The following is a 17,423-nucleotide window of genomic DNA, read 5'->3' as shown; positions in this document are numbered from 1 at the left end:
GGGCCGGGGGCGGCGGGCTGCGGGCGCGGCTCGGTGCTCGGTGAGTGCCGGGGTCCCGCCTGTCCCAGCACAGCCACGGCACTGGGCGGGGGAGGGAGCTGGGGAGAGCGAGAATGACCAGGTCACAGAATCACAGGTCGGGTTGGAAGGGACCACAGTGGGACATCTGGTCCAACCTCGTGCCCAAGCAGGGTGATCCCAGAGCACATTGCACAGGATCGTGTCAGACGGTTCTTGAGAATCTCCAGTTAGGGAAACTCCATACCCTCTCTGGGCAGGGTATTCCCGTGCTCGGTCACTTCCACAGTGAAGGTTTTCCTCATGTTCAGATAGAATTTCCTGTGCATCAATTTCTGGCTATTGCTTCTCATTCTATTGATTGGCACCTCCAAGAAGAGCCTGACTTCATCCTCTTCACACCTTCACTTCAGATACTTTTGGGCATTGCCCACAATATTTACAGGGCAATGAGAGGCCGGTACACAATAGAATGGATGATTTTTCTTGCAAGACTCAGATATGCAGTTCCTCTCTGAAGGATATGCTGGATGCTACAAGCTTTTATGAGTTCACAAGGAGACAGAGTTAACACAAATGTAGGGAGTCTTGTGAAATACACTCTCTATGGTGCTCATGAATATATAGAAGCTAAATGTCAATAGCATAATTCATTAGCAAACTGGAAAGTGATCAAAGACTAGATGTATTGCCGGCAGCAGATTGTCTTCAGATTTGCATTTAAGCCATTCTTAAAGTCTACCAGGCCTTAGCTATATTTCTTCTTCAAAAGCTGTTGTCTGTGTGTAGGCTTACTGTGCTTAAGCTTGTACTGTGGGACAATGCCAGCTGAAGTTTTTTATCCACAGTAGTATCCCTATGGGCGAATATGTGCTGTATTTCTCTTGTTCATGAATGTGCATTTCTAAAAGGTACACTACATGCTTTTGTCTTCCATTCTGCCATAAAAGAATTGTGTGGTGTAGTAGGGTAACTAAAAAGTAGGAAACCATCACAATGTGTACTGGTGGTGATTGGTGAGAGAAACAGACTCTAAAAGGAGCTTGATGTAATCTGTGTGCCAGCACCTTTAATGTTGTACTGTCACATTAAAAAAAACCCCACAATTTTAAAAGCAATTTGAAATGGACATAACTTTTAGATGAAATAGACCGGTAATAATTTTTCACTGTGGTGAACTATTCTGTAATGCACAGGGTAAAAAGCATATGGACTTTTGTCCATAAAAATATGCTGGAAATCAATGTTGAAGGCAGGTGACAAAATGCAAAGATGAATTCTGGCACTAGTCAGAAGCATGGAAATGTGTCTTGTGAGACAACTGATGTTACTAAAACCCCCCCAAAAATGTGGGACCACTCGTCTCCATTTTGGCACTTGATTCTTGAACGTTTGCAATGTGTCATTTTGCCACGAGGTGTCCCTAAAAACCTACTGAGAGCTGTTGCAATCTGTGTTTTTCTTGTCAAAAACTGTTTTCATAGTTAGAATCATAATTTGCTAAAAAAGGTAAAGTGTGTAGAATGCTAGGTGGACAGATAAAAATGTCATGGGTCTTTTTCTGATAAGCTGAAGGATGAAATACACATGCAACTATAAATGCCTTCCTATTGTTGAAGACAAATCTATCAAGTTAGTGAAAAATATTCTGACAATTAACAAAAAGTATGAATTTTTAAATGCACACCATGATTTATTTATTTCTTCTGGATTGGATGTTTAATTTTTTTTATGTCCCAACTACTATTGTATAAATCACATATCTGTAAGATACACCAATTATTATCTTCACTTTTGAAAACAATCCTGTATATGATTTTAATCTCTTTTTTGATCAAGAAAGCATTTTTTTGGTATACAAATACCGATGCAACTGCTCTGCACAACATTAACCAGCATTAAGATATAAAAGATAATTCACCATATGTCCCTTAGAGGATTCCTCAGACATACCAGAGCAAAACCAAGTAAACTGTATAATTTCACTCCTAAAATGAATTTTCATGAAGAAAGATTTTGTTAAAGTTGTGAAAACATGAAATGCCCTTTTCACGTTTCTTTTGGACATGATAATGCAGAGTCTCCCCTTCCACCATGCCAAAATCTGAAATCCAGGATGGGGAAAGGGAAAAGGAAAAGACTTGTTTCTCTAGCTCTGTTTCTGGAAGTTAAAAATCTTCCAATTTCTTTTCTGGCTTTAGGTGAGGATTGTGTTCCAGAGGTGTTATTCACCCCTAATGTCTGAAAAGGCAAGCTGTATCCATGAGTGCTTAATAGTGGCTGCTTGCCAAAACACCCCATTATTCACCCTGCACTGTTTCCAGAATATTAAACCTGTGCCAGGGCTAGCAGTGAAGAGAGGACATTTTGCCTGGTTTCTCAACTTGACTTTGGGACTACCTAAAGCATCCTCTTTCAAAGGCTGTTTATATCCTTGCCATGAGCAGGCAATAGGAGTCCCAGGGTTCACGCAGCCTCCTTACCCTTTTTGCATCACTTTCTTCAAAGGCACCAGCCTGCTTGTCCCTTTCTGTGCTATTCCAAGAAGATACATGCAGCCAGACATACTGTAAATAAGCAAAAGATTTCCTGTATAAGAAAACATAAGCAGTAATTTCTCTCAAATTATTTTTTTGGTGGAATAAAGAAAAGCTTAATTAGCCTCATAGTGCTCTGATGTATTAACTTCACAATGACTGATAAGTTAGTCCTGGCATTAAAACTCAGAAGTGAGTTCAGGCTGGAGTTTATCATGTGTGAAGCTAATGTTTGACACTGTCAAGGAACAAGTGTAGTGCAAAGAGTAATATTTATTCTCAAAGAGTAATATTTATTCTGGATGATACAACTGGCACATAGTCTTACAAATAGATACATAAATTAAATGAGTTTTGGATAGAAGATAAGGTTGAATTAAAGGAAGCTATTTTCACAAGATTATGTCAGTCTTAGATCTAAGACTTGTTTTGTTCTTGTCAGGCCTTAGAGATTGTGTGGCAATTGCTGGAGTTTTCATCTGTAAAAGTGTCTCCTTGAATATTAATTTCTGGAAGAGATGAACCTCATTAGAGTAGAGGTGTTCAGCTGAGCTCCCTGAGTTCGCTGTCAGTCCTGCCTGATCAGCTGTGGCAGTTTCAGGATACCCATCTCTCTCCTGGGGCTGGACTGGCAGGACTTGGCTGCTTGGCTTTGTCTCTGAAATCTTCTGACCTGTAAGCATTGCTCATGCTGCTTTTCCCTGCCTTTTGCTGAGGCTTTTGCATTAATCTCAGGCAAGGCCTGTGCTTCATGGGTGGGCCCAGGAGGTTTGGGTTAAAGGTGCTTTAAACGAATTCGTTAAAAGAATTTCACTCAAAGCAACAATGGGTGCTGGTATTGCATGTGTCTAGGTGTGCCAATTTATGATCCATCCTCCTGTTTCCATCCCCAAACAACTATGAAGAATTTAACCATTATTTGAGAAAGTCATCTTTTTATCTGCCAAGGTGTGGAGAGAGTGTTGTGTCATTTGAAGAGAAGTTTGGCTTAACTCCCTCCCCCAACAGAAAAGCTTTTCAAAAAGATGTGGCAGCAACCAGTCACTCAGTATTCATTTATACTTAAAACCAGAAAGAAATATGAGCACTTTTCCTTGACTTTAGTAATGTTTATTGAGAAATTGTATATTATATACAATTATCTATATCTATAAACCTGATACAGAAAGTTGAATTTTCATAGATAAGAGTTATTCAATGCCCCCCCCCTCCAAGAGGAAACCAAGTAGAGAAATAATTAAAATTTCTATGAAAGTAGTGGTCATAAATATTTATATCAGCATTAATAGGGAAAGTGGTTTACTGACAATTTTGTACAAGATTTTACAATGCATTTTTTTAAAAAGGATTTTTGTTTTGCCTGTAGATTTTCAGTCATATACACCTGTAGGGACAACAGATATTATGATCATCTTGGAAAGCAAGAGTAAAGGAAATAAAAGTGTTGAGATGGCATGCTTGCTAGAAAGCTGTTTAGGTAAGCTGTTGTGCTGGTACTGAGCCAGAAGTCAGTATGTCCATCAGAGCTGCTTGGCTTCTGTCCTACAGAACTCCTGGCTCAAGGAAATCAGTCACAGAATAGTTTGGGTTGGACGGGGCCTTAAAGACCACCTAGTTCCAACTCCCCTTCCATGGGCAGGGACACCTTCCACTAGACCAGGTTGCTCAGGGCTCCATCCAGCCTAATGCTGAACAACCCCAGCTGTGGGAACTCCACAGCCTTTTTAGGCAATCTCTTCCAATGCCTCATCACCCTCAGAAGAAGTGAATTCTTCTGGAAAACATACAATTCCTGCCTATTATCTAATTTAAACCTTCCCTCCTTCAGCTTAAGGTCATTCCCACTTGTTCTATCACTACATTCCCTTGTGAAAAGTCTTCTTGGAAGAAGCAGCAGCAGCTGGGGTTGTTCAGCCTGGAGAAGGCTTCAAAGAGACTCCAGTACCTAACCAGAGCTTCCCTCTGCAGCCTTCTTGGAAGCTCTGGTTAGATACTGGAATCTCTCTGAAGCCTTTTCCAGGCTGAACAACCCCAGCTCTGCCAGCCTGTCATCATAGGAGAGGTGTTCCAGCCCTCTGCTCAGCTTAGTGGCCCTCCTCTGGACTTGTTCCAACAGATCAGTGTCTTTTTTGAACTAGGGGCTCCAGAGCTGGATGCAGCACTCCAGGTGGGGTCTCATGAGGGCAGAGTAGAGAGGGAGAACCACCTCCTTTACCCTGCTGGGCCTGTCTCTTTTCCTGCAGCCCAGGATGTGGTTGGCCTTCTGGCTGCAAGGCCACATTGCCAGCTCAGGTTGAACTTCTTGTCCACCAGCACCCCCAGGTCCTTCTCCCCAGAGCTGTTCTCCATCCATTCTCCTCTCAGCTTGTGTCCATGTCACTGACAGATGTTAAACAGCACCAGCCCAGTATCAACCCTTGAAGAGCACCTCTGGTCTCCACCTGGACATTGAGTCATTGGCCAGTTTGAGTGCATCTATTTCCTTATCCACAGAATGGTTCATCTGTGAAGTCCCTGTCTCTCCTGATTAGGGACAAGGACATTGTGCAGGACAGTGTCAAATGTCCTGGCACAAGCCCAGGTAGATGATAGCAGTTGCTTTTTTCTCACCACTTACTTTACACCACTGCTGTAACCCCCTGGTTGAAGGCCACCAAATTTGTCAGGCATGATTTGCCATGGTGAAATCATATTGACTGCCACTAATTACCTCCTTATTTTCTGTGTGCCATAGGATAGTTTCCAGGGGGATCTGCTCCATGATCTTGACAGGTACTGAGACAACAGTTACTGGCCTGTACTTCCCTGGCTCATCCATATTTCTTTTCAAACCAGTGGTGATATGTGTGTCAGCAGTAAATTCTTACTACATGGCAAGTGTAGTATAAGTATGTATTGTAGGATATATAAATATTATCATGTTTTCCAAAAAGTGCTCTTTTACTAGTTGGTAAAAATAGTATTGTGAGTGAGCAAATACTGTGTGTAAATTCTGTGTGTGAATTTGAGTCCTCAATGCTCAGTGAGGTACCAAAGGTGCCAATTGCTTGATTGCTCTGATCTGTTCCCTTCCCGAGGACTAGAGAAATGCATATAACTGCAGAACTTGAAAGTACTCTTCCAGAGAGAACAGTATATTATGATGGGATTCACCTAATCTAATTGATATGTCAGCAGTGATGGTGATTGTAATAGATGTCTAGGCTGTCTTTATCATCAGAGGTACTCCTAGGACATGATTAATTTTAGTATGAATGCCAAAATCGATTGTAGGAATCACTTTCTAGAAATTACTCTTTGTAGTGACTCAGAATTACATTAGTTTACCCTTAAACAAATGGAATTTGAGGTGCAATTCACTTGCAATTCCAGGCTGCAATTCAGAATTGCAGTTTATCTTCAGAATCTGTTTTAGGCTCTTACATGACTTCCTGGATTTCACCTCCTCGCAGGAGGAAGGGACGGGACCCCAGGGCCCAGATCCCAGGCTACCTTTAGAATCCCATTTGGCTCCCTGGCAAGGCTCCTTCCTCAGCCTGCAGGAGGTGGAGGTTGGATCGATTGATCAGATTGATCACTCGACCAATTCCTCCAATCCGTCCCCCTGACTGACTGACACAGAGGCTTTTTATCCCAAATTGCAAAATGCATATTCATATTTTTTATCTACACACTAACCAATCTAGGTACAATTCTAAAGTTCGTAAAACTACGAAAATCAGCGTCAAAACCTACGCACATAACATATCTATTAACGCAAAACTCTATCTTACTAGCCTGAAGTTCTATCTTGTTATTGTAAAAAACCTCTATCCTAGCATATATGAAAAACTCTGTCTTCCCTACATAAAGTTCATACGAGTTACAAACAGCAGTCTACCCTATTTTTGTTATGTCTTCACTCTATCGCAAGGCCTGAAGCTGTGTCCTTCTACACTGACAACTAGGACTTAGAGCATGTAAGACTTAAAGCTAAGGGTTAGATTTCTACTTTGTGCATTTAAAGCTTTTATATATTCTAATTTTTCTAAAGGCTTTAATTCTATCTCTGTACTTTTCACTCTCTGTGGAGGATCCATGGAAACATGGACTCCAACAGCACATCACTTTATTTCCATTGAAAAAATTCACCTTTCATGGACCTCAAAAAAACATGGTGGCCTACTTTTTATCATATTTAAAAATTCATTATATATTCCAGTACAAATCTACCCTTAGTTTTGAACTGATATATTTCAAGTTAATTAACATTTAACTTTTATGTCCCTTTCTTCCTTGTTAGATTCATATTAGGAAGACATTCAGGCATCTTTGCAATATAACAAAAAAGAGAAAATACAGACATTCAAAAGTTACTTTAAAATATTATATGGATATTTATTTTAATTAGCTATCTTCTTCAGCTTAATTTTGAAGAGTATATTTATCCATTTTACATTGAAGTATCAGTAATTACAAAAGTTTTCAGTGCATGCATTCTCTCATTTATGCTAGTGCAGGTTATCTTACAGACAGAATCTGAGATAAGACAAGGGAGTCATCTTCAAGGCTTGATGCCTTTATTAAGTCACTGGAAAAGGACAGAGAGTGCTATAAATGTGAGACTGAGAATTTGCTGAAAGTATTAAGCTTCAAGTCCTAAGTGAACTTCTGCTTGTGGCAGCAGCATAAAAACAAAAGAAATCATCCATCCAAGTGAACTTGGGAAATCACTTTGGAAGAGGAGGAATGTATCTTTTAGAATATATCTCATGTTAAAATACTAAATATTATAACTTCCAGGAAGAAAAACTAATTGATTGTAAACAGAAGGATGTATAAGATGGGAATGGACCAATAGTAGAAGTTTTCAAACCAGATATTATAAGAAAGTGTTTCAAGTTTTGTTTCTCTACTTTAACACTGTATCCCCATGTTCTTTAAGGAGTGGTTTCGGATCCAGAAGTCTTGCAAATATTGAGATAATATTGAGATTGCGAAGAACTTGAGTCAACATGGAAAATAAATGAATGTCATGACAGAAATTCAGGATAACTTCAAAGTTTTAACAGCTGAGAGAGACAAAATTCTCAATCTTTATGAACAGGTAATTTTATTTATATTTGTGTGATTAACTGAAATAACAAGGTAGTGTGCAAGAAAAAATTATATTTTTGACTTTGCGAGAAAGAAGTATTTGTTTGAAAAATAGGAAAAAAAAGTTATGGAAATTCTGTGATTTGAATCTGTCCTTTCAATATAAGTTTGTAAGTGCTGTCCCAAGTTAAAAATGCTTTCCTGAATCAAAGAATACGGCACAAATGATTACTTCATCTTCGATACTACACAGTTTCTGGGACACTCTACATTACCAGCCACAGGACACAGTAATGTATTGATTATCTATTCCATGTTTCTGTTATTCTACTGTTTTTTAAAACAGGCACAGGAGGAGATTTCCCAGCTTTGACAGGAAGTTATAAAATGCCCCAGGTCTCCTAAAAGCACAGTGACAGCTCAAGCTATATCAATACACATGGAGATAGAAAGGGATACAAGGCTGACAGATTTCCAAAGGACGCCCACAGAACGTGATAGCCTCAGGGAGCACTTACAGGGTTTGATTCTGTCCCACCTCAGCCCCATCCCACAGGTTATTTAAACATGAAAACTACTTAGCAGTGTAATTAATTTTTCTAAGGATTTCTATTCTGTCCTGAGAACTAATTGCTTTACAAGTCTGTGGTGAGTTGAGGCTTGTTCTGTATGTGATTTTGTTGTTGCTGTTATTTGATACAGATTTCCCAAGAAACTGCGTTTAATGAATAGGCTCATTTGGAATAGAGAATTGAAGAGCTTGAAACTACTATTCACCATGTGAGGGAAAATAATTGTTTATGGAATTGTAAATACAATACAGGTGATGTTCATGGTTAATTCTGCAGGACCAACCTGATTGCTATCAGGAAACAACAGGCTGAGAGCAGTTGATGTTATTCACCAAGACTCTTTCCCCTCTATTCTGCTCTGGTAAGACACCACCTGGAGGAGTGTGTCCAGCTCTGGGTATCCAACATAATAAGGACATGAACTTGTTGGAGTAAGTCCAGAGGAGGCCATGAAGATGATCAGAGTGGGCTGGAGCACCTCTCCTACAAAGACAGGCTGAGAGAGTTGGGATTTTTCAGCCTGGAGAAGGGAAGACTTTGGGGACATGTTATGGCACCTTCCAGTACCTAAAGGGACCAACAAGAGAGCAGGGGAGGGAGTTTTCACAAGAACATGTAGTGACACCGCAAGGGGGAATGATTTTAAACTGGAAGACAAAAGGTTTAGATTAGATACAAGTTAGAAATTTGTGACTGTGAGGGTGGTAAGACCATGGAAGAGGTTGCCCAGAGAAGTGGATGCCCCATCCCTGGAAGTGTTCAAGACCAATCTGGATGGAGCACTCAGCATCTGATGTAATGGAAGGTGTCCCTTCCTATTGCAGGGGGTATGGAATAACATGGTCTTTAAAGTCCCTTCCAACTAAAACCATTCTGTTGTTCTGTGATTTTAAGACTGTACCAAGCTTTTGACACTATTACCCACAGTGATCTTATATCCAAGTGAGAATAGGCTTGTTCCACCTGGAGAAGTGGTTTAAGAGGGACATAAGTCCTATCTGCCAGTAGGGTATGACATCAAGAAGTCATAAACAAGTTTTTTACTGCAGTGCTTGGTGGAAGGATGAGCAACAATGGGCATCCATTGAAACCAGAAGGGTTCAGGCTGAATACAAGGAAATACTTGCTTCTCATGAGGACAGTCAAGCAGTCTGCAGCCTTGGAGATTTTCAGGACTGGACTGGACAAAGCCCTGAGCAGCCTCAGAGCTGGCCCTGCTTTGAGCAGGGGTTTAGACTAGAGACCAGGAATCCATTCAAATGTGAATTATCTTATTACTAAGACCTGATGCTTCAAAGCTAAATGTAATTGCACTGTTCTGGCAAGTTGTATTTAATATGGTTTAAGTTGCTTGTGTGTGCAGCTGTTTGCTCACAAATGGGACAAAAATAGAAAATGAAAACATTAATAAAATTAATATAAATCTTAAATTTACTTACAGTCATGGTAGAACTTGATTTTTAAATAAATTAACATTGATTTCTGCAGTGTATCTTTCTTCTGGATCTTGTGGTAATAAATTCTGGTTTATCTTATTTTTCCGCCTCAGCCTTCTCAAATCCTGCCAAGCTTATAAATAGAATACCACAGATTATAATATTAAATGAAGTGCATCTGATATGAAGAATACACAAGGCTGAAATAGCTCTGAGTAGTAAATTAACTTTAATCACACGCCTACATACGACGTGTCGTGAGAATTGGTAGCCCTGGTTTTGGTACATCATCTTATTTCTTCAGTTCTTTTGGTACCCTTTGAGGGCGATGCATCAACGTGAAATTTATGGCATTAGTATTGAAAAAGCTACTGTGTACCAGAGGCTTACTGACTTGCTCTTTAGAGGCCTGACCTTTGATCATAGTAACACAGAAATCAGTACTGAAAAATTTGGTAAAGGAGGAGAGGGATGAGGTGAGAATTTTTATACTTTAAAAGAGATGTTTCAAATAATTTAGAAAGGACAGTTCTTTGAATGTTAAGTGTAAGCATTTTTAATAAAATGATAGAGGTTTCTTTAAACTGAAGATTTCAAACCAGCTTTGCTGGAGACTGTGCAAGAGGCTTTGGATCTGTTCTTTGTTTTACCTAAAGACCTGAAGGCCTCATGGTGGTAACATAGTTATGTAGTGCTTTATGCAATTGTTTTACAGTGATTTCTCTGCCTGGTTATTGGCATAGGTGTGTAACTTAATAGAGGCCTCAAGCCATTATTGGTCATGTTGTGTCCCAAACAATGATTTCTACCTTCATACACTCATAAATTTTTCTTTGATGTTATTTTGCACTGAAAACTTTTAATGTTGATCAATGACAAACATTTTTTTGCCCTTGGATATAATTCCAATGAAAAATTTACAAGAATAAATGAAAATATTCCCAGAGATCTAAAATATGGGAAATTGGTTTTCCATCAGAAGAAGTGAAAGTCACATTTCAGGTCTTTGCCAATTATCTGCAGTAAACTGAGTCGGGCCTTGAGTAAATGAGATGCTTGGGCATTACTTCTTCAGCAAAAGATTTGTGCTAAAAACAGAGTAAAAATTGAAATAAGTTCTATAAATCAGCTCTTTTTTTTTCCCTCAGCTGTTAATGTTTGATTATATTTATAGTTAGATAGTGAACAGTTAGAACAGATGTCCAAAGTGGCACTAATGAAAGACACCATTCATTCGCTGGGAACTGAGATGAAAAGATTGACAAGAAAAATGCTGGATTCTGGAACTGAGCTGAGCTGACAGGAAGCTGAACATGCTTCTCTTTGGTAAGTAAAAGTATGCAATTGCATTAATTTGACTAGTAACATCAGCCTATGCTCACTGGGTTTTGTAACTGCTATATGGCTCAAAGGGAAAGGAATTTACAAAAGCTGCTTATGAGCCATCCTTCATTTTGGAATGAAATTGTTTTCCTCATTGCTTATTTATATGTAAATGTTCTTGTCTTATTGATATGATGATATGGTGGAAACTATCTTCAGTGCAAAAGTAAAATTCACCTTATTTAGAGTTAGGAGCTTTCTATTAGAAACTGCAGGGATTGATGGGTTTTGGTAAATAACATATGAATAATTTTATTTTAATTTTTAATTTTTAAAAAATAAAAACAGGTAAACATGCATAAACTGGTGAATGTTGTGTCATTAGTTTTAAAGGTCCATTTCTTAGTCTTGGAGCCTTTTCATGAGAGGAAATAAAACTGAATCTCTGCATAGGGCTTGTGGTCTACTGCTCACCTGGAGTTCCCAGCCATGTTCAGAAGCATAGTAGGACTGCAGTCGATCAAAGCCTTTAGGGAATAATACGTATGTCAGTGAGTGCTGCTTTATAATAAATTGTCAGATTTATGAACACTGTTGAATTGTTGAAAACTAGTTGCTGCTACCAAAAGATCTTTCTCTTTACACCCCCAAACCAAACTGATAATTCTTTTCAGTTTCTTGAACAGTGTGAGAATCATTAATTTTACTACGTTTGAACAGATAACTTGGTTATAACTTGAAACAGGTCAGGTATTCCAAAGTATGTCCCAGGGGATGATTTTTATTTTAATTATTTTTGTGACTTTTTTTATAATCACCTGTTGCAAAGAATTCTTCTTACTTTTCTGTAATCCTTTACACAATTATTCAGAATTTAATATACTGAGATAAAAGTTAACATTAATAAAATATCCCAAACAGTCTAAAATAGAAAAAAATCTCAGTTTTTCCTATCTTTTGCAATTTTAGTGACCTTTCCAAAAGAAAAAAAAAATCATTGTTGAATTTTTCTGTTTAATGCTGCTGCTTTCCCAGTTTATTGAATGAAAAGACAGAACTGAGTCGTTCAAAGATTCAGTGAAACCTTGTGAAGAAAAAACTTGAAATGCGACTTAGGCAAGAGAAAATTATGCATTTAGATTAAAAAAACTGGTGAGTGACAGATCCAATTTTTATAATAAAATTCAGTAGGCTAATTTTCATATTCTGCAGTCATCTTTTTTTTTATGGGTTGAAAGAAAAGGGATTGACTACAAATAAATATACTTCTGAAAGTTTTAAGATTTTGAATGCAAAACTCTTGGTTTTTTTCATTATTGAAAGGTTTTTGCATTTTAAAATTATGTGGCAGAGCTCTGGCAAGTGTTAAGTTTTGGTGACAACACATGCTGTCAGCTAAACAGCGTGTCCTGGTAGCAGTGTGCAGTGTCTGAGCCTATCAGTTATATTTGTGATTCACTAAGGCATGGTAGCACTTCTCAGCACCATAAAATACTGCTGGTGGAAATCAGGAAAACATGGTTTTATTATATTGCAGTATATATCCTGTACTATATCCTGTCTATAGTAATTCTGTTTAAACTTTTGTTATAATTCCGAAGAAAGTTATTTTTAATGATCTAAATATTTGCTCCTTAAAAACAGATTTGTTCTAAGCCATGTAATTTAAGGCCCTGATCTAAATAAGAATCCAGAATATACTTCTGAAATAGAAATATAGATTATATTTCTATAGGAATATAGAAATTATAGAAATATAGAATATATTTCTATAAATATAATTTGTAGATTATTATGACTGTATTTTTAAAAGGTGCATGCTTCAGTGCTTTCTTGAAGGGCAATTTTTGCCCTGTGTTTTATGCTTTAGAAGTGTATTAAAAGAATTTTAATTTCAAATGGCTTGAATTAATAAAAACTGAGATGCTTCAGATTGCACCCAGGTAACTTTTCAAGATAAAGTCTTGTACAACAAGAGGAGATCTGTACTTTGAAAGAAACAGTTGCACAACTTAATGGGGAGAAGTCATCTTTTCATGACTGTGTGGAAGAAGGAAGAGAGAGGATTGCTGCTTTCCAGGAAAGCCTGAAAATGAAGGTGCGTTCTAATATTCAGACAGTCACAAAAGGTATATATGGAAAGGTTCTGCTGGGTTATCACACCTTTCCTGTATTGGTACCTACAGCAGTGCTGTGTGCTGGTCTAGTTCTGCTCCAGTTTAAGGGCAACAATAAAACCTCATGGTGACTCCTACAGCAGTAGGTTTGACCCGTGCTAATCATGCAGCTGAGTTCTCTGAGTAATTTTGCACAGAAGAAATTTCTGAACGGTGCAGTTCAAGACAGCCTTTCTGCAGTTCTTTTTCCTTCTTCCATTCACTTTTCCAAGCAATAATTCTCAGAAGTTCTGTGTCTGTTCTCCTAATACTTGTGGCTTTATTTTTCCTGATTGGGAGATAAGTACTTGATTAATTAGCATGCAAGCAATTCTGCAATAATTAAATTACTTAATTTTTTATCAGTCTTCTACTTTTTAAAATATAGGCTTTTAAAAAACTGTAATGCAAAAAGAGATGGAACTGATTGAACTCTGCTTGTTAAATGGGACAGGCTGTTTTTTTATGACAATCTAACTGCTAAATAAACCATCTGTTTTTTTCTTTTTATTGTTACATTCCCTTACAGACATTTTTCTTCTTTCTAAGAAGATTTAGCATTATTTATAAGTAAAAAACATATTTTTCAAAAAAGGAAAAAATTGGTTTATAAAAATGCACATAATTTACATTTCACATAGCCTTTAAAAACTAGTTAATAAAGCCATAGACTTTCGATACACATTAATTCTGTTTTTTTAAGGTGTAAGCCTTATATAGGTATACTTAAACCTTATGGAAAGGTATACTTTAAGGTATACTTAAACCTTATGGAAAAAATCGTTCTTCATAGGTACTGTATAAAAAACCTGCAAAGTACCAAACTGAGCTTGATGATATGAGGTTGAAAGCCCCGGATTCAAACAGAGATACTTTCTGGCTGAAGCATGTACTGAAGTCTAAAGTGTAGTGTTGGTTTTTAACTAAAAAATGAAAATTTTAGGTATCTCCATAGAAGAATGTGCTTCCTAACTAAAACTTATTTGCATTCCCTTAATTTGGTTTTAGTAGTTTGAACATATTTTCATGGCTTTTTGTGCAGTACAAAATTAATGTAGAATATTTCATTGTGGTTTTATATATCTATGTGTGTGTGTATATATATATATACCTGCACATGTGTGTTTATTAAACCTAAGAAATCAGGAATAATACAGAGCCTTGGAACTCTTTTGTCTTTATTACTTTATGGAATTAAAGTAAAAAGAAATATTACTGCACTTTATTGCTATACCTTATATGTCTAATGTTAACCTAGCCATTCTTAACAGATATCTACTGATCATTAAAATGTACTCATGTTGAACAAAACTCTGGTTCTTCAGAAATCTCTCAATGTTTTCACTACATGGCAAAATTTTCAGTGGAAAGAGTATATCCAATACTATATCTGTAGTTCTATAAATATCCCTATTTTTTGGCGCTTACTTACTGTAAATTATTAAATAAACAAGCTTTAAGTGTTTGGAGAGAGAACTGTGAGTTCTTGGAGAATTGTCACAAAGCCCGGGAACAAGAAGAAGATTGGGAAGCAAAATGCCATGAAGCAGAAACAGGCTTTTCCTGTTAGACTGGTACTGATCAGAGCAGTCTGAGAGCCACAGTTGGAAAGGAAAGTAGAATCCCTTGAAACACAGATGGAGCAAGTGAGTTGAAATCATTCTTTCCATAGTTCACCCTTGAAATGGTCTGGTAATATTTTAAAATTATGTTTAATGCCACTTCTATTTCAGGGAGATCTTTTACCATGGACTGTATGCATTTTACTTTATATAATAATATGATTAGAATTCTGCTAGTCACACATGGGAAAAAAATCTTTTTAAAAAGAATTCAAGGAAATCAAAAGAATTTAAATGCTCTCATGGTTTGGAATCACTGAGGGCATAAAGTCATACACAACTCCACATACCTGAATCATATCAAGTACTTTGTAACCTGTCATGTTCCTGTTCCTGGTCTTCTTGCTCTGAGCTTCTTAGCCTTCTTTTCACTGTTTTAGATGTCCCAAAGAGCCTCTTCCCACTTGAAAATCTGAAGAACTTAAAGAAAAATTCATACCTTGTCTTTGGAAATATGCTGTGAGCATATAAACATGGTTTGGGGGTTCTCCAAGTTTTCTTGCAGATCCTTTCTGCATCCTGAACATCACATGAGCTGCTGAGGGCTACTCAGGAGCATTAGATACTCTAGAGGAACCAAACTGTCTCTGGTCAGAAAGTAGATGAGAACACAGCAATAACAAAACAGTACAGGAGGGTGGAGTGGCAGATTTTGGCATTCCTTTCAGATATAATAACACTGGTACATGGTTTTAGTTTGTTCAACAAGCCTGAAAACAGCAGTCATTTCATTCTTTTAATTCCTTCCCACATGACTGCTGTTAAGTATAGGAGTAAACAGGCTTCTTCATGAGCACTATGTCAACATGCTGGCTCAGAATTCCAAATGTCATATTCCAATTCATACAGTTACATGCAAGGCACATATCTAAACCACAGAAGTTTGTATTCAAAAACCTTAATGTGATCAGAAGTGCTCTGTGTTCCTTGTGCTTTTTTTTCGGTGAAACAGACATAGAATTAATGTGATGCGCTCCCATAAAATAATCTCTTTGTATGTCATTTTTAGTAAATCCTTCAAGCAAATCACAGTGCCTTACCTCTCACTTTGCTCTGTTAACCTCCTACATTCATTCTGCCCCCCACTAAAACTTAGGGAGTTGAAAGTGGCTGACCAGGAATATCACTGGGCAAAGTAGAAGCATTTTTCAAAAAGAAAAAACCTAGGTTATGTTAATTTTAAATGTGCAAATTTGTTAATGCTTTTAGTCAGATCTGCTGCTGCTGCTGCCCTGTGGACTCCACTTCAATGTGACTTCCTCATCTCTTAGTGATGCCTGGATTTACAGGTGACAGCACTATAAATATGATTGGCAGAATCTCAGCATTCACAGATCATCTACATACAAAACCAAATTTTATTGCTAAACTAAGAGGATCTCATCTGAAAATAAAATGTGGTCCATGGCAGAATTTTCAACCTTATTGACTCTGCAAAAGGAGTAGAATTCTAGGAATAGAGTTTAAAATGCTGTAGCTAATTTTGCTGTCAGAAGCAAGAACTCTCTCAGTTTTTATATAAAGGAGTTCTTTAAAGAAATAACTTTAAAGTTTATTGTAGAATAAATTACTGCTACCTCTTACAATTTCCCACAGTTATATAGAGATATTTTGTAGTATTTTGGAAGCTGTTTTAATTCTTTTTTTAGTAGAGTTTTATATTGCTTTACTGTAGCATTTAACAACAGAAGCAGCATACAAGTCTCCTATTTCTGCCTTAAGCAACTCTCTTGTGGAAATGGGCAGAGGGCCTCAAAACATACATTAGGAGAGAGTCTCTGTACTTGCAAATGTCACATCTACACCAGAACTTTGCATTAATCTAGATGCAATCAAAGAACGATTAAATTAGCATTTAATTTCCACCACAGAGAAGGTAGAAAGGGCATGTGAAATATAGTAGAAAAATAAGTTTATGTTAATGTTGTACTTCAGGGATCCAAATATACTTTAGGATCATGAATGATCCCTTTTTCAATTTTTAAATGTTTAATTTGGCATTTCTCAGGGGCTTACTCCTCAAGGGGTAAGAGTTGTACACTCTTTAAGAAAGACAGTGCTTCACTGCTTTGCAGGGCTTCACTATGAACACTCATAAGTTAGGGCTTAAAATTACTGTTGTTTTGAAGAAAGATACCTTGGATTTTACATCTCACCACTGGGTAAGAAGAACAGCTGGAGCTGTTTATTAGCAATACTTGGCATGGACTTTAAAATGATTGACTATTTTAGGAAGTATCAATATCTTTAATCTTTTCTTAATTTCCCTTAGAAATCAATTTTTGTTCACCTTGATTTCTACAAAAACTACAAAATTAATGTGTGATACACACTTTTCTAAAAATTCAGTTTGGATCAACTTTGAAAAGTTGTGTATATACACTCAGATTATTCAGTATTTTCATTATGATTCTATTACTGACCTGTCCATCCTCTGCTCCAGATGAGATAATTCCTTGTTCTTTATGGGCTTCCAGCAGTCTCTTTAAATCTTTATGCCTTTTGGAAGCACAGTGGGTAAAGCTGCTGTTTGCCAGTTGGTTATGTGTTCCAGCCAAATGTGTGTGATGTCTTTTGTATCCTTGTGAAATCCTCTATGATTCTTTTGACAGGTTAGAGTTCCAGCATAGGACATTTATCTGACACTTTTATGAGATCTAATGTGGCTAAGCTTCCCTGGATC

The 17,423-nt window shown here is 37.4% G+C and overlaps 1 protein-coding gene across 1 annotated transcript; it reads left to right on the top strand.

The window, feature by feature from the left end:
* The first annotated feature begins 10 nt into the window (after positions 1–10).
* Positions 11–12,043, top strand: TSGA10 (testis specific 10). The gene is given in 6 exon segments (XM_063393445.1): positions 11–40; positions 7,480–7,641; positions 7,978–8,146; positions 8,329–8,411; positions 10,814–10,965; positions 11,998–12,043. Coding segments are annotated over 5 exon segments (531 nt in total). The 5' UTR covers positions 11–40; positions 7,480–7,560.
* Positions 12,044–17,423: the final 5,380 nt, after the last annotated feature.

This window comes from Prinia subflava, chromosome 3 (genome assembly GCF_021018805.1).
Source record: "Prinia subflava isolate CZ2003 ecotype Zambia chromosome 3, Cam_Psub_1.2, whole genome shotgun sequence".
Taxonomy (NCBI): domain Eukaryota; kingdom Metazoa; phylum Chordata; class Aves; order Passeriformes; family Cisticolidae; genus Prinia; species Prinia subflava.
This window is presented reverse-complemented; position numbering and strand designations above follow the sequence as displayed.